This window comes from Cetorhinus maximus, chromosome 9, assembly GCF_964194155.1.
Source record: "Cetorhinus maximus chromosome 9, sCetMax3.hap1.1, whole genome shotgun sequence".
NCBI lineage: Eukaryota > Metazoa > Chordata > Chondrichthyes > Lamniformes > Cetorhinidae > Cetorhinus > Cetorhinus maximus.
Genome location: NC_135887.1, coordinates 18,204,551 through 18,222,348, shown reverse-complemented (window position 1 = coordinate 18,222,348; position 17,798 = coordinate 18,204,551). Strand labels below are relative to the sequence as shown.

At 40.9% G+C, this 17,798-nt stretch overlaps 1 protein-coding gene across 5 annotated transcripts in view; it reads left to right on the top strand.

Annotated features, from left to right (window-relative positions):
* The window catches only part of ulk2 (unc-51 like autophagy activating kinase 2), a 115,509-nt gene extending 98,003 nt beyond the window's left edge, over positions 1-17,506 (top strand). For 4 of the 5 annotated variants that reach the window (XM_078548189.1, XM_078548184.1, XM_078548188.1 and 1 more), the window contains 9 exons: positions 63-259; positions 1,735-1,844; positions 2,961-3,113; positions 3,562-3,770; positions 7,526-7,704; positions 8,653-8,771; positions 11,590-11,747; positions 13,401-13,536; positions 14,843-17,506. In XM_078548189.1, the coding sequence (XP_078404315.1) occupies positions 63-259; positions 1,735-1,844; positions 2,961-3,113; positions 3,562-3,770; positions 7,526-7,704; positions 8,653-8,771; positions 11,590-11,747; positions 13,401-13,536; positions 14,843-14,910 (1,329 nt within the window). In that variant the 3' untranslated portion in view covers positions 14,911-17,506. The remainder of the gene's footprint in view (positions 1-62; positions 260-1,734; positions 1,845-2,960; positions 3,114-3,561; positions 3,771-7,525; positions 7,705-8,652; positions 8,772-11,589; positions 11,748-13,400; positions 13,537-14,842) is intronic. The other variant, XM_078548187.1, reaches the window with a different exon arrangement.
* Positions 17,507-17,798: the final 292 nt, after the last annotated feature.

The following is a 17,798-nucleotide window of genomic DNA, read 5'->3' as shown; positions in this document are numbered from 1 at the left end:
TGGGAAAAATGCTTTGTTGCTCTTCAGATGAATTAAAGTTTGCCATGTTTATGCCATCATAGACCGCTGCTCCTCTCAAGCTGCCTAAAACTCAAGCATCTTCTAATCTGCTTGCCTTGGCTGCGCAGCAAGGATTAACTGAGAGTCCACCAATGCAGTCCAAAGCCATGCTGGAAGCTAGGGAATTCTGCACCTATCATTATCCACACGCAAGTGCTAAGTGTACAACTTCTGAGGAGAATAAAACTACTTTTGGCAGGTACCATTTGCTTTGTTCTTTGATATCTCTGTGATCCATATTAATACTTGACTTGGATTGGTTGTATTAACAAAGAGGGTTAAATATGTTTCCAATATGTTTCCTGGACAAAAAGGCAACTTGCTTCTAAAGACTGGCTGAGTTGACTGGGATGATTTGCACTCCTTGTTAGTGCTTATCAGAGTGAGCTTTATTCCGTGTCTGGGCTGGCTTATATATGACTTAAAGGTGCATAATGCTAATACAGCTGCCACATGGCATTGCTGTATCCTTTACTTTAATTAACATAGTGTCAGCCTTGACTTAGAGCTCATACTCCTGATTCCAAGTGAGAAAACTGTGGATTCCTCAGTACTGAGGGAATGCTACACTGTTGGAGTTGCCGTCTTTTGATGAGGTATTAGCCCAAATCTGTGTCTGCTCTTGGGTAAATGTAAACAATCCCATGGCACTATTCAAAAAAGGGCAGAGGAGTTCTTCCTGGTGCCCTGGGCAATATTTATCCCTCAACCAACATCAATAAAACAGTTTAACTGTTCATATTTGGTCATATTACTATTTGTGGGACTTTACATTGTGCAAATTGGCATTTTCTACATTACAATAATATTTATTGGCTGTGAAGCACTTTGGGGCATTCTGAGGTTATGAAAGATACTATACAAATGCAATGCAAGATTTTTTTTGGTAAATTTTATAGAATACATGATTTTGACATTTTCTTTTGGGCTGTGGGTGTTGCTGGCTAGACTAGCATTTATTGCCCATCCCTAATTGCCCTTGAGAATGTGGTGGCAAGCTGCCGCCTTGAACCGCTGCAGTCTCTGTGGTGTAGGTATATCCACAGTGCTGTTAGGGAGGGAGTTCCAGGATTTTGCGCCAGTGACAGTGAAGGAACGATGATATATTTCCAAGTCAGGATGGTGGTGGTGTTCCCTTACATCTGCTGCAGTTGTCCTTCTAGCTGGTAGCAGACGTGGGTATGGAAGGTGCTGCCTAAGGAGCCTTGGTGAGTTTCTGCAGTGCATCTTGTAGATGGTACACACTGCGGCCACTGTTTGTCGGTGGTGGAGGTAGTGACCGTTTGTGGAAGGGGTGCTAATCAAGCGGGCTGCTTTGTCCTGGATGGTGTCCAGCTTCTTGAGTGTTGTTGGAGCTGCACTCAGCCAGGCAAGCGACGAGTATTCCATCACACTCCTGACTTGTGCCTTGTAGAGGATGGACAGGCTTTGAGGAGTCAGGAGGCGAGTTACTCGCCACAGGATTTCTAACCTCTGACCTGCTCTTGTAGCCACAGTATTTATGTGGATAGTCCAATTCAGTTTCTGATCAATAGTAACTCCCAGGATGTTGACCGTGGGGGATTCAGCGATGGTAATGCACGTGTTTGCAATGTTGGCTTTAGTCACTAAATTTGACTTATTAAAAAAGGCCTTTGTTAAAGCAGGCAAAATAAGTTTTAAATCTTTTTACAGATCTGTAAGTACAGGAAAGCTATCAGATCAGGTGATAAAGACCACATTTGGAGGGCAGACCTATCAAGGCAGCACAGATAGTCTCAATACGGAACGTCCGATGGACACAGGTAAAGGAAATTGCTGGTCGCATGCCAATAGTGTTATGAGAACATCTTTTCAGTTCTGTTCTCATGTTAGTTACTTCAATTTTGTATTTGGTATCTAGTATCTATTTTATTATCCTGTATCTGCTCCACTGAAAACTAGGTCAAGACTTTCACAAGCTCTTTACCATCAGTTCACTTCTTTGTTTCAAGTCTTTTTCATTTCTGTATGCCTAGCAACATTCTCCACGTAAAGGGCAATCAAGTGACCTTTTCCATATTCCCATTGATGCCATCCTGGAGCTGTCTGTTCAAACCTTCGATTTGTTTTCCTCTGCATTTTCCTGCTGCAGGTTTTTCAAAGATAATAGGTGAAAAACCATTCAACATTTGTGGGAATGGAAGATGTGGGGTTACTTTTAGAGTGTGGATGCTGGGTGAGGGCACCTTTAGGTTTTGCATCAACAGTTAACTTACTTGTGGGCATTCACTGCCCAGCTTTTCAAATGGGTGTAAGAATGACTAAATGAGCAAGGTATTGGAGGCCTGCAAACCATACAACTTAACTCCTGAAGAAGAGGAAGGCAGTGAGACAAAGAGGTGGAGGAGCAAAGAAATTTCTAGATTCTTGTGAAGAACTGAATTAGATTTGTTAAACATGTATTGTTGCATATATCTGATGCTCAAAATGACAGTAGTTCACCTCCATTTTGTATTCTGATCCATTCTCCCAGCACTAGTGTGTAATTTTAACCCAGAAGGATGGGCATTCTGAAGCCAATACTCCACGGCTGAGGTGCACCACAGCTTAACTGAACTTGTTTTCTTTTCCTCCTTCCGAGATGTCTTGCATCTGATTATAACCTTTGCCTGATGGCCTAGCTGGCATCAAAAACTTATTTTGTAGGAAAAGTTTGAGATGCCCTTGCCTCCTACCATTATATAGCACATTATATTAGTACAGCCATACTGCTTGAAACCAGCCTGTTCATACATTTTAATTTAGTACAGAGTTGAAATAGTGCACAAAGTGTTAGCAAATTCTGTGGCTTTTGTCTGTCCTACTGAGGTGCTTCTTGCAGTCTGCACATTTTGCACTATTTCTTCCTGTTTGCATGATTTATGTTTCTTTGTGCCCAGCTCCAGCAGGTGCTTCTGGTTTGACAATGGGTTCCCCTGCCATGGTGATAGGAGTGAGCCCAAGGACTGTGGTGTTCACTGTAGGTTCACCACCAAGTAGTGTCACCCCTCCCCATAGCAGTCACATGGTCACCAGAACAAGGACAATGTCAGGTAAGACTTGACTGCTGACAAAATTAAAATTATACATGACTTTAGTCAGCCTGTAGTCTTTCACAATGAGCCACAGGTTACCTGGGGAAGGTGGTCAGCTGGTTTGTGGAGGAGAGTTAACTTCAAAGGTGTGATTGTCCATGAGATGTTACCCAAAATGGTTTATCAGTTCTTATTTCATGATAACTGCATAGTCATTACACTGCTGCAATGCCAATTGAAAATGATCCTGATTTTATGATGTATTGTGAAACAATATTAATGTAGCTGAATAAGTGTGTGTCTTTTTAATATGTTTTTCACAAAGTTGAGGACCTAAAATTTTTCTATTTTGGAAGTTACATAATTTTACAACAGTATGTTTCCAGCTATTCCATAGCTATGATTAAAATATTATCCTTTGAGGACATTGGTTCCTTCTGCTTAACTTTTGTCTTTTTCTTTGCAGTTGGCTCAAACAGTCCGCTCGGATCTCTCTGTTCTAATAGTGGACGGATTTGCATGGGCTCTCCGCCAGGTGCTTACATGGGCACTTCACCTCCTGGTGCAGAAGGTCCTTCAAGTTTGAAGTACATGACGTTTGGTACCTCGCCTCCCAGTTTAGAAGGATTTATCACATTTGAAGCTCCTGAACTACCAGAAGAGACTTTAATGGAGGTGAGCTCTCTTAACAGTTTGAATTGCAGGTAAATCAAATGCTTCACTTACTCAAGTAAATGGTAGCTCTGGGCCACCAAGCTGTAAGTTCAGGCATGCCTTCCCTCAATATATAGATTCATATTAAATGTCAGTACACTTTCAGCTCCGGCCCAGTAATTGAGTCCAAGTAAAGATGGTATGTTCAGTTAAACTTTGCAGTGAAAATTGCAGAGATTTTCTGCAACCAAAAAAAAGTTACAAATGGTGAGCTGTAAAAATCATGAAGAAAGGACTATTTTGTTTAACAGATTCCTGCACTTTTGGTAAAAATGAATGCAACTTGATATTGTATTTTAGAATGTAAGAAAGTGTGGAGCTAGAATTTGGCCATCAATTCAATCCTTTCACAGATGTTGTACCTACCACTTACCTTACTGTACACTCTGTCTCACCTATTTGATCTCTTGAGGGGCAAATCTGCATATAAACTCTCTGATCTCAAATGTAATTTAAGTAAAATTTGTATATTATCAATGCTTGCATCTCTGGAATTCAAGCCTGGTGCTCTACCATCCATGGACAAGCTCCCAAAGCCCTAGGGCGCTGGGCAGATATGTGTTCACGAAGGAAAGTTTAATGGTACCAGCAAAACGCTGATATCCTGAAAAATGCTTGAACTGTGTGAAATATTCCATATGTTTAGCCCTGTATTACTTAAACACCACAAATTCTGGTGTGTGCTTTGCCATTTGGGCCTCTCTCTAATTATAGAACTGCTTCACAAAACAGTTCTGTGGTATTGTTCATGATGCTTTATGCTATGGGTTATCTGATATAGGGGAGATATGAATTGCACAATTGGACAATCACGATGTGTAGTTTATCATGAGTTTTAAAGGTTGCTAATGATATATATGGAGCAGCGAGTAGAAAAACTTTGCATCTAAACACCACCGAATGCAGTGACATGTTTACCTCATACACCATATCTGGGAACACTGATAGCAACATTGCTGCATGAGTGATGAGGAGTGATTGAATTTTTGTTGTCAAGTGTTGCAAAACCAGAATGTCCAATTATGGGGCTCCTGAAATTGTCAACAAATGTTTGCCACGTGAATTTCACAATCAATATAACATCTTCCACAAATTCCCATTTGTTGTGATTTGCAGCTGTGAGACAGACACAAAGTTTTTGGGCCTCTTGTCTCATTGGCGTCTTGGAGGAGTCACAACAGCTACAAAGCCTGTTTCTCTAGTTATTTTCCTTTGCACCATAACAGGAAACAGCCTAAGTTATATTTATAATTGTATGCTTTGAAAGAGTGCACATTGCTAGTGGCAGGAAGGAAGGAGACAGTGCAGCCTACTGTTGCTTTCTGGATTGTTTTGTGATTTTTAAATCTCTTTATCTGCAGCTGATGGAAAACAAGTTTTAAACTGGAGTGGAAGGTTTTCTATTGTGTAACAGTGGTTATTAAAACAGATAATACTTGACATGGTTGTACAACTAAATACTTGAGTAGATTGTTTACCAGAAACAACAAATCTGTTCTCAAGTCCCCTGCTGGACTTTGTTTGACCCTGCTCATCATGTGACATTTTATGAATGTGCCATTTGGCATACATTAGCTGCTATTGCATCATTTGCTTCTGTGGGGGGTTGAAAGAGAACAGCTGAGATGTAAACAAAGGAACAGCTTCTATATTAGGGGCTAGAACTCTCCCTCAAGGTGGCACACAATACTCTTCATCAATTCTGCTGTCTGTCAATGGTATTTGGTCTTAGTTTGTGAAGTCAGTGAAAACACCTTGTAATAAGATTATTCCTTTCTTTCAGGTTTTGTTATAAACCTGACAGTTTCTGAGATGTTGAACTGTTATAGTAGTCTTGCTGCCAACATTTATCACGCTTCAAATGTAAAGCACACTCATTATTTTGGGTGCACATATACTCCCCTCTGCTAGACCTTCCACTGCTTGCCCTGCCTAAACTGCTATGATGGCAGTGTGGAACCTTATCACCAAATCTCTCCCCTTAACTCCTTTGCCACCTTCTCCATTTTTAAGCACCTCACCTTATTCCACTCATCTTGCCTTTCCTCTAAAATCCTCATTCTCTGCTGCCCCATACCAAGTTCCTCACTGAAATATCCTTACTGCTTTCCTCCCTCAGCTGCTGTGCCAAGTTACTTCTCATGCTCAGTGATTTCAACCTCTATCTCAACTCGCCTTGCACTCTGTCCTCTGAGTTCAACGCTGTCCTATGTTCCTTTAACCTCTCCCTCCATATGAGTTCACCTACTGACATTCACAGCTGCTTCCTAAATCTTGCCATCTCATATGGCCTTTCTATTCCTACCATCTCAGTCATAAACAAGACCTCTTCTGCTCTCTACCTCATCGTAACCCTCATCCATCACACGCATTCTCTTTCCAAACCTACTTCCTTCCAGGTCATTCCCTATTTTAAAAGTACCTTCCCCTGCGTCACTTACAACACCATTTTCAAATCTAGTATTTGCCCCTCAATTCTTTCACGATACTTGTCTAGCTACTGAACTGCTTAATTACACCCTCACCTCCACCTTTGACTTTGCCCCAGTAATATCCTTGCACTTGCCAACCCTGGATGTTTCCTTGGTATCTTCACTTCCCTCAGTCCAAGGTGTTCACTTTATTGATGGTTATATTGAAACAGAACATGAGTAGGCCATATGACCCTTTAAGCCTACTCCCCCATTCAGTGTGATCATGGTTTATTTTCTACCTCAACTTCTCTTTCCTGCCCTATCTCTATCCCTTGATTCCCCTTGTTACCCAAAAATCCATTGATCTCAGTCTTGAATATACTCAAAAACTGAGCATTCACAGCTCTCAGGGGATGAGAATTCCAAAGATTCACAACCCTGAGTAAGAAATTTCTTCTCGTCCCAGTACTGAATGGTTGACTCCTTATCCAGAGATGATGACTCATAGTTTGAACTAGATCTCCAGCCAGGAAAACAACCTCTCATCAGCTACCTTGTCAAGCACTCTTACGAAATTTTTCCTCAATCATAAAATAAATAATGTTAACATTCAACTTAATAATGCTCAATCTAGTTAACACTAGGGGCAAGTTAACTCAGTTGGCTAGATGGTTAGTGTATGGATCAGATTAATACCAACAGCGTGCAGTTCGATTCCCATTCCGGCTGAGGTAAACTCTTTCTTCAGGTACCATGCCCTAAGAGGGTGTTGGTAACCATGGACTCCTATGTGTTGGTCCATGATTGTGCTTGGCAAGGCACTGCAGTGGTTTGCCATTGCCTTCTGCAGGTTTTGGCTGACTAGGATACCCTCCTGCTCTTAGCACCTGCTGTAGGCATATTGGAAGGATTTGCAGGTTGATAATCAACCAGTTTGGCCATGTTATGAACCCACTTTCATAGGCCATCAAGTCCTGGAGCAGGTAGGGGCTCGAACCTGAAGCTTCTGGCTCAGAGGAGGACACTACCAAATACACTACAAGACCTCTGCCTCCTCATCCTACCTATCAGAAAAAATCATGGCACTTGGCGGTTATTTGCCAAACCACAGCAAAGGACCTGCCTGTGGTCAGAGAACTCAAGAAGAAGAAGATATTTAACATCAGGAACTAATGGCTTTTACTCAATGACACATTTAAGCAAAGTTGATCAAATACAGTTGGCTTAATTAGTGTAGCTTGTGCTTATTTCAAATAAAAACTCAGAAAGAAAAGTAACTTCCCTTCTGCCTATTGATTGTAGAGAGAGCATACGGATACCTTGCGTCACCTGAATACAATGCTGACATTCGCAGAATGCATTATGGACATTGCAGTGATGAAAGGAGGTAGTTTGGACTTGGGGACCTCTGCTGCCTCTCTTTATCAAATCCAGGAGAGTGTAGTGGTTGACCAGATCAGTCGTCTCAGCAAGGAGTGGGGGTTAGTACTTATATTTATTTATCTTTTTTGTACAAGTCACCAAATCTGCTGTGTGAAGCTGTTTCCTAAAATTATGTTAGTTTGAGAACTTGGATATGTTGGCAATTGAAACTATTTGCTCTTGATTTATTGTAATATAAAAGCACTCAATTCACTGTCGTAAATGCTTTCCTTTGCCGTGCATGTAGAAAGAAGCAACTAATATCACTGAGCCACTTACATGGTTTTGTACCTTCTGGTAGCAGTTGAGCACAAAATAGCTGTTTTAAGTTCCTGTAGGTGACTGCAGCTCTGTTTGCATGTTGTACTATGTAAAATTTGTTCCAATTTGGTGGTGCTCCTGTTGAGTGACAAGTAAAATGCAATTCTGGTGATCATCCTGGCATTTATTGCTCATCTGTTCATGGAATGGCATTGGTGAATGAAGTTGGAACTTCTGTCCAATGGTGATGTGTAAATTTTGAGTGATATGGAACAATCAAATCATTTCTCTCCTCATGGAACCTAAAACTTTTACCCCTTCCAAAAACATATATGCACATTTCGGCTTTTGGTTCTGCTGCACCACTCTCGACCTAAAAGAGCAGCCAGCCAGATGTTCCAGGGGTCCTTCCACTCTGATTAGTTGCTAGGTGATACAAAGGAGTGTCTCGGGTGAACAAATCCCTCCAGTTTTCTTTCTTGCCAGTATGGAAAATGTCTACCTTTGGCTGGACTACAATCAGGAAGCGAGGTAGTTTACCGCAATATGCTGCCTGTGAGGACTGGAGTGTATCCATATTGGGGAACTGAAGTATGGGTAAAAAAGGCTTCATTCTCTGAATACCACTGTTTTGTACAGCCCATCTTCTTGCTGAACAGTTGGACATGGGGACGTTTCAGATATTTGTTGGCTGACTGTGAAATATTACATTTGATGGAATACTTATCCCTCTGTTTATTTTACAGACAAGTGGAGCAGCTTGTGCTATACATGAAAGGAGCACAGCTCTTAGCATCTTCTTTGCACCTTGCAAAAGACCAGGTTAAGTCAGGCACGCTGAACCCATCCACAGCAGTTAAGCAAGGTACTGAAGCCTTTTTCTATGAAAATACAATGACTCTAAAGGCATTGCACCAGTGACATATTTGTGTTTGAGTCTGAGGGAGAGAAAAATATTTAATGGGTTAACCTACAAGCTTAAATGAGCACAAAGTTAAATTGAAAGCTTCAGAGTGGAAATGGTTACAAATTCCAGTTCTCTGATCTATTGTATTAGGGGAGGAGGGATCCTTCTAATTTATTCTATCTTGCTGCTGTACAATTTGATACTCATCCTTCAGACCAGATGCCATATCATCCAAGTTAAATAACCTGCTTATGTACATGCCATTTGTGGCATTCAGAATTTGTAGCATAGTACAAGCTCTGTATTCAGTCCCCTGCGTTTCATCTGACCTTGCAGTGTTTGCAATTGTAATTGATGCAGAAAAAAATGTTAATTCCCAATGCACTCAGTGTTATTGTCTTTGTACACACAATAATACAGTCAGCCTAAAATATCATAAAATTGAGCAAGTGTCTCTGTTGGCACATGTGAGGAGTTTGATTGAATATTCTCCACTTTGTCTGAGTGAGTGCGGTTCTAACAACGTGCAAGAAACTTAACACCATCCAGGACAAAGTAAACTGCTTGATTGAAGCCCCATCCACTACCGTAAACACCCACTCCCTCCAAAATAAAAACTGGAAATGCTGGAAAAACTCAGCAGGTCTAACAGCGTCTGTGGAGAAAAAGAACAGAGTTAACATTTTGAGTCCTTATGATGATTCTTCAGAACTAAAGAAGGGTAAAATGTAATGAAATTTATACTGTTTGTGGGGGGTGGTTTAGGTGAAGCTGGATGGAGGGCCAGTGATAGGTGGAGGCAAAGGAGAGATTGACAGAGATGTCATGGACAAAAAGACAAAGGGGTGTTAATGATAGTGATACTGGCTAAAGGAGGTGTTAGTGGTGGCATTAAGGTCGGAGAGCAGACAAGGGTAAGCACTCTGGAAAGAACAACATGAACAAGAGACAGATGGCACTTAGTCGGGTGGGGGGATGGGGCGGTGGTGGAGGAAAAAAGATTGAAAATAGGATAAAACAATGAATAAAAATGAATTTAAATAAAAATAAGTGAATAAAAATTTAAAAATGAAAAAATAAGAATTAAGAAATGAAAATGAATATTGAAAAAAGGGGCTATAAAGGGTGTGAGGATGGAGGAGAGAGTTCATGGTCTGAAGTTGTTGAACACAATGTTAAGTCAGGAAGGCTGTAAAGTGCCTAACCGGAAGATGAGGTGCTGTTCCTCCAGTTTGCGTTGGGCTTCACTGGAACATTGCAGCAGGCCAAGGACGGACATGTGGGCATGAGAGCAAAATGGTGTGTTGAAATGGCAAGCGACAGGAAGGTCTGAGTTATGCTTGCGTCCGCTTACCCTTGTCCTGCCATTACCACATACTGCTCTCCGACCCTAATGCCGTCACTAACACCTCCTTTAGCCAGTATCACTATCATTAACACCCCTTTGTCCTTTTGTCCATGACATCTCTGGCAATCTCCCCTTTGCCTCCGCCTATCACTGGCCTTCTGTCCAGTTTCACCTGCTCCACCCCTCACCCTTAAACAGTACAAATTTCATCACATTTTACTTTTTAGCTCTGAAGAAGAGTCATAAGGACTCAAAATGTTAATCTGTGTTTTTTCTCCACAGATGTTGTTAGACCTGCTGAGTTTTTCCAGCATTTTCAGTTTTTGTTTCAGATTTCCAGCATCTGCAGTAATTTGCTTTTATCCACTCCCTCCGCACAGTGGCAGCGCACTATACCATCCGCAAGATGCACTGCAGCAACTTGCCAAGTTTCCTTCAACAGCACCTTCCAAACCTGCGACCTCTACCATCTAGGAGAAATTATCCCAGTCTCTGAATTACGTTTCCTGGTCTCTCACATGGCAGGCTTGTGGTTTCTTGGATGGTTTTGATGCTTTAAAGTTGAAGTGAGCAGCTTGTAGGGCGAAGAATTCTCAACAGGCTGTGAGGTTTCTTGTAGTCAAATTTCTAAGAGATTGGTTCTCAGGTGAACTTTTAACCGGGGCAAGTTACATACATTGGCTGCCATTGGGTAAAATTTTTAGCTTGGCAGACGGGTGCGTGCCCAACCCGCTTGAGCGTGAAGTGACACGCGGTGACGTTGGGTGAGCGTTCCGATGTCAACATGCAGTCGCGCAATATTTCATTCGGCAGGCGTGCGCTGGAGTCGGCAGTGCACCTGCCAACGATTAAAAGGCCTGTTAAGGCCATTAAAGGAGCAATTAAATAGAAAATTTTTGCTGCACGTCTAACCTTACGGTTGCAGGCAATTCCATGGGCGTAATGAGGTTCCCTAAAGCAAATAAAAATAAAATAAAAAATTTAATTAATAACACGTCCCTGCTCATCACATGAGGGAACATGTTTTATAGCATTTTTCTTTTTTTTTAAACTCTTCATCTCCCAGAGGCAGCTCTGTGCCTCAGGGAGATTATAAAGTACACACTCGCGCACGCGCACACGCGAAGTTCACACTCGCCCTCCTCCCCCGCCCTCAGGCAGCGCTGAGCACTGCTGCTCGCATTTCACGCTTGGCGGGCCAAAATCACCTTCCGGCCCCCATCGCGGGCGGCAGTCAGCTTCCCGACCCCCCACCACCCGCCCCTCCCGAGCCCATCCGACAAAGACAAGACTCTGCCCATTGCCTCGCAGCTAAGCTCGAGCCCACTTCAGCCTTTTGTGCCCAGTTTTAAAATATAAAATTAGTTTGAAATTCAGACTAGGACATGCAGGTACTGGACAGTAATTCTCCTGACTTCTCTTTTGCAGTCGTTAAAAATTTGAATGATCGCTACAAGTGTTGCATCTCGTTTTGCAAGAAACTAACTGACAAACTGAATCGTTTCTTCTCCGATAAGCAGAGATTTGTGGATGAAATCAACAGTGTTACTGCAGAGAAACTGATCTACAGCTATGCCGTGGAAATGGTAACTACTACCACATGTCTTAGGTTTTCGAGAGGTATTTTGACGGAAGAAAGCCTAATTTAATTTTTGTAATGAGGTATCAGCGGAATGGTAACGGTGAATAGCTAAGGATAGCATGATCAGTTTACTTTAATGATCAGCTGATATCTCGTGGCACTGCCCACAGAGTCAATTTGTAGTCTTCAGGTAAAGCAGGGTTGAAGACAGGGAGTTCAGGCCCCATTTTTAAGTTGTGTATTTGTCTTTCTTTTTGTAAGAAAAAGAAAATGGGAAGGTGATGACATAGTAGTATTGTCACTGGACTAGTAATCCAGAGACCAAGGGAAATCCGCCATGGCAGATGGTAGAATGTGAATTCAATAAAAATCTGGAATTAAAAGTCTAATGATGATCATGAAACCATTGCCGATTGTTCACTAATGTCCTTTAGGGAAGGAAATCTGCCGTCCTTACCTGGTCTGGCCTACATATGACTCCAGACCCACAGCAATGTGGTTACTCTTAAATGCTCTCTGAACTAGGGCAACTAGGGATGGGCAATAAATGCTGGCCTCATCAGCGCCACCCACATCCCATGAATGAATAAAAAAAAGTCTCTTTTTTGATATTTTCATTTATAATTAAATGAAAAAGCAGTTTGGGAAGTATAATATGGAATATAATTCTCCAATGCTTGGAGAGAGAACACTGACAGGTCGATTTAATTACAGCATGACCAGTTTACAAAATTAGTTTGTGTTATAAATATCGCCATAGGTATTTAGTAAGGGAGAAGTTGACAACAGGAAATTAATGCAAGTGTAAGATTTTCAATATAGATTTTGCATCACTGGCCAACTTCCATGGTGGTAATTATCCAGTGATGTATACTTTGTATTTAATGATCCCATACAGGGTGACTATTGTGTCAGAGTTTATCATCTGTCCATTCCACCCAGTGGAGATGAAAAGAAAATAATAAAAGGGCAACTTTAAATTTCAGTCCTTCACTGAGTTCAGATTTTCTTGCTTGAAAATTAGATGATTTGCTTGGAGTGGTGATCATCCGGACTTTCACATCGCTGTCTTACTGGTATTGATTCTCATTGGACAGTACATTCATTGGCATGTAGTTATTAGCCAGATTTTGAGGTGCTGGATGAATAGTTGTGCTGCTAGAGTAAGGAGAGACCAGGAGGTACAGTCCCAGACAAAACTACCCTGAGCCAGAAATTTGCCACGCATTGTGCTAATGATCTTGGACAGTAGTGGGAGAAGGACAAAACCGGAGAACAAGTGCCTCTATATAGGGTGGGAAAGGAATTAGGAAGGGAGTGAACTGCTTTTCATGTCTCAGTGGGCCATTGCCACATGCCTGAGATCAGATTATTTATCTGTCATCTTGTTTGGACTGGTTAAAGGTGATATAAAAGGAGAGTAAATCATTTTTCAGGTCAGCAATTAAAAATGTTTGATTAATCACTGGGTACTTGGCAGTTTTGTATATAATATTTCATAAAGCACTGTAAAGTTAGCAGCAACATTTAATTCAATTAAGGAAAATGTCCCCTTGAGTTATTTCCAGGTTGTATGGGTGTAGCCCCTAGATGTTGCATGGTATGTTGAACATTGAGTTGCCAGTTGTTTGTGCTAATGTCTTTGTTGTAACTCCAGGTGCAGTCAGCTGCACTCGATGAAATGTTCCAGCAAACAGAGGACATCACATACCGGTACCACAAAGCAGCATTATTGCTGGAAGGCTTGACGAAGACTCTGCAAGATCCTGCTGATATTGACAATATCCACAAATGTAAGAGTAAAAAGAACATAGCCAGTGGAATGAAGAACAAGAAACCCAGTTCTGAAAAATGCAAATACTGGGTGCACCCAAAATGTTGACCTGGGTTCCATCTGTGCACCATACTGTATATTTACAGTATTTTCTTTAAATGAAAGCTTCCTTTTAGAAAGCTAATTAAGGGCCTCATTGACTAAGCAGGCCAGGAAATGAGAGCTGAAGCATGCAATCTAGGAAGATCGCAGGGTTGATCCCCAAATTATGCTGAGTTATCTGATCTCAGCCAGGGTGGCAATACGGATATTATGACTGATTGACCTCAGCACTCTCAGTTTTGTGGAGTGATGCAATGGTTCTCCCTTGTGGCAATTCAACGTGAGCATCCTTATTTACAAATCCCTCCATAGCTTCATGGCATCCTACCTCTGCCACCTCCTCAACCCTACATTCTAGACAGTGAACTGCAGTCCTCCAACACTGGCTTCCTGGGCTTCCACACCCACAGCTGCTCCACCAATGTTTTCAACCCTACTCCCTGGAACTGCCTCTTCCCCCGGCCCCTTTCTACATCTCAGTCCCACCTTTAGATGTATCTTCAATACCTACCTTTTTGGCCACACTTTCCGTCATCTCCCCAAGAGGTTTTGCAAGGGAGAAATGGAAAATGAATGGTATGGAGTTTGGGAAGTTCACTTTTGTAGTGCAAAGACAATGATAATTCTTTAATAAACTTTTAAGTGGGATGCAAGCAATTGCCTTTTCTTGTGGCCTAAAGAATAGTGGGTGCATTGGAGGTGAATATTTGAATTTCCACTTAATTTAGTGACAAGTGCTGTAAACTTGATGTTTAGTACAGTTTGTCATTTGAGTCCCTGACCCAACTGAGCAGTTGGGTTGATTTGTTGATTAATGGGGGCAATGAAATCCCAGAGGGAGTATTTTTGTTCAGAGGACACCCACATCAGTTGGAGAGTGAAATTATATATTTTTAAAATATCTGTTTAATTGCTTTAAATAAAAAAGATTGAACTTCCTGCCTCAACCAAGCTGGCATTTGATGCCTCCTTCCCCCAATTTAGTATTGCCTAGTAATATTATTGATGGAAAGGAACTACCTGATTTTTATCTTTGGTTGCCGCATTGTGCTATTTGGGGGCTGATGGGGAAACCATCAAAGCCCAGCTAGGTGAATGCACATGATAAATGAGTGAACAGTGCCATTGATCATGCTGTGAAAAATTAAGGTTAGTTGTGCATGGTGTGGAGCTTCATGGGGACTAGCTGACAAAGTAAATACACACTTTTACTTGTTTTGCAGACAAGACCAGCATTGAACGCAGACTCTCTGCACTGTGTCATGGCACGGTGGCTCTGTACGAAAACTAGCCTTCTGAAATGGACCACTTGCAGCAGAGCAGGGACCACCACCTTTCCTGGATCAAGTCCTAGAGTCTTGGAGTTGCCTTTTTCCTTTTTTTGTTTTTTTGTTTTCTCTCATTTTGGGAAAACTGTTCATACTGGGGTTATTTTTTTTTTTTACCACCTACGCCAACCCACGAAGTGAGGAACGTTTGATATTTTTTTGAAGAGTTACCAAAGAGGAGGTTCTTGTTTCAAAAGAAAGGACATTTATGTATAAATATAGATTAATACTCCTGGAAAATCCTGTCAACGATGTAGCATTTTCTTTCAATTTACCTCAAAGAGGTAAAGTGTGGGGCAGAGTCACTACTTTTGGCTTCCAAAGCCGCTTATCACTGGAGTGTGTTAACACAAGCATGAGAGCAAGACTGAAGCCTATCTTCTATTTTTGTCACACAACTCATTGGATGCTTAGAAACCAACATTCAGAAAATAATGGGTTGCAAGGAACTTTGTGCTCCATCCGATTGATTTGTTGTGTCTATACAGTACTGCACTGTGGTGACAAATTGACAAGTTGTCTTTCTCCAAGTAAAACTTTTAAGTTTTTTTCAAGACACTAACGGTGTGACAAATGAGCCAAAGTTATTCATGGCGGTTTTAAGTTTTACCAGGATCCTTGTACACCCAGTCAAAGGCCTACATTGCCTTATATCTTCTGCTACATCACATACATATCAACCCACAGAAACTGATCATCAAGGAGGAGTTAAGCACTTTATGTGGATAGGAAGTTGACAACAAGGCAAGAGGGGATGTCTACAGCTCACCTCAATGATCTTGTAAACCAGAAGGGAAACCGGGCATCACTTTGGATGGACAGAGAGAGGGGATTGTCTCTTTTTTAAGCTCCTGAGACAGGAGCTGTTGAAACCACAAAGACTTTTCTCCAACAGACAACCACTTCTGATTGCACTATTACAATTCTTTGAACATCTTTGATAACAGTAATGTTACGCAGAACTCCTTGTAAAACGGCACAGCTTAAAAGCTGCATTGAAGAAATAGGAAAAAGAAAACTGTCCGAGTCGGTTAAGCGCCAATGCATTCAACAAAAGACTTTTTAAAGTGTGTTTTGGAGCAAGAAGCACAGAGTGCTTGACACTTTAACTAAAAAGACTGCAAAAAAAGCCTGTATTAATTACAAGCCTTTCCATTTTTTTACTTATTAAATACTTGAGTAGTTCATATAGAGCAACTGTCTGTATATAATGAAACTAGTATTTTTTTTCTCTTTTTGCCAGTGATTGCTGACTTTTAAACAATATTTTTGGGCTGGCTTTATGTTGTGCATGTGATAAGTGTGACTGTGCCACTGGCCTGATAATATTGCTAACGATGCTGTTTGTTCAGACAGTATTATGGAAATAAAGCATCTTTCCTGTAGATTGAGAACCTGTTGTGCAGACTAATGTAACATTTATTATTTTCAGGGGTGGAAAAAACAAATTATCAGGACTCTGGGAACCGGATTACAAAAATGTTTGGGACTGTTTTGAAGCCCAAGTTTTGCTTCTGGAGGGCAATTTTGTCACTGGCGTATAAACTAAAGAATCTAAGGTTCATTTCCAATCCTGTCTGTGTATTATATATATATATATATATATATATATATATAATATTACACACTTATGTATATCTAGCTAAACCTAGTGAAGAAGCACAATTGTCCATTTTTATACTGTGTGTGATCAGATTGAACGGTTCAGATTCAGCGATGGGCATCCTGTCTTGGAGGATTGCAACTAAGCTGACACTAACTTGAGTTTGAAAGAGTATTTGATTGGAAATCTTATTTTTGTAATTTTAAAATTAAATAAAAATTGCAGGTGGTAACTTGGAGAGAAATAAACATTTAAAGAAAACTGTGTTGCTGCACTTGGGTTAAGAATCAGCAGTTACGTTCTTTTCTACTACTTCATCCCACCCTGTCAGTTTTTGTCCTTTTTTTAAAAAAAAACTAAATTCAACGCCTAGTCAGTTTGTACAATGAAGTTTGAGGTCCAGTGGAGCAGATCACAAATGGCATTTATGACCATGCTTGTCCCCATCCCTGGATTCTCTGGGCAGTCTTCCAGAGTTGGTAAATCACTTTTTCCACCCTTGAGCATTTTTGTTTTACCATTTTTTTTTTTTTGTTTTGTTACTCAGCTGCTTGAATACTTGAATATTGAACTAAACCCTTCATAACAATCATGTTTAATGTCCCAGAGGCAGTGTATTGGAAATATTTCCCATGTAGCAATGAATTTGGCTTGTTCATGAGGCTCATCAAAACTGTTTTATTTCCTCCCTCGCTTTATTTTATGGAAAGATCTAATGTGTACTTTTATTTATCTGTAATCGATTCCATTAATTCCGAAGACTGTTTTTATTTATAAAATATTTGTACTATTAGGTCTTTAATACAGTGTTTCTACCTCTCATTTGTGTATAACGGCATGCATACTCTATGAAATCAGGTTGCAGATGCATTCACATGTTATGTAGCAGCCTTTTTAATATGGCCTATAAAAATGTACATTAAGAAGTCAGAAATAAAATTGTCCTGGAATATTAATGGATTGATAATTTTGATTTACTGTGTACAGTGTGTGATGTCCTCTCATTTTGCAATTTTCCGACTGTCTCCAGAATCAAAGGGTGCCTATTCATGTTTGGTTTTAGTGGGTCTGAGTTGTTATGTAATGATCAGATTGGTGGAAACAGACAGAAGCTTGCAGTTTTTTGCACTGCTGCCAACAACCAAGCTTCTCGGCATTTGGAGACCACCTGGTCCCTGTTCCACATTTACCTGCAGTGCGATGTCCGAGAAAGGAAACCATCTGTGCAGAAATGATTGATTCGAGCCT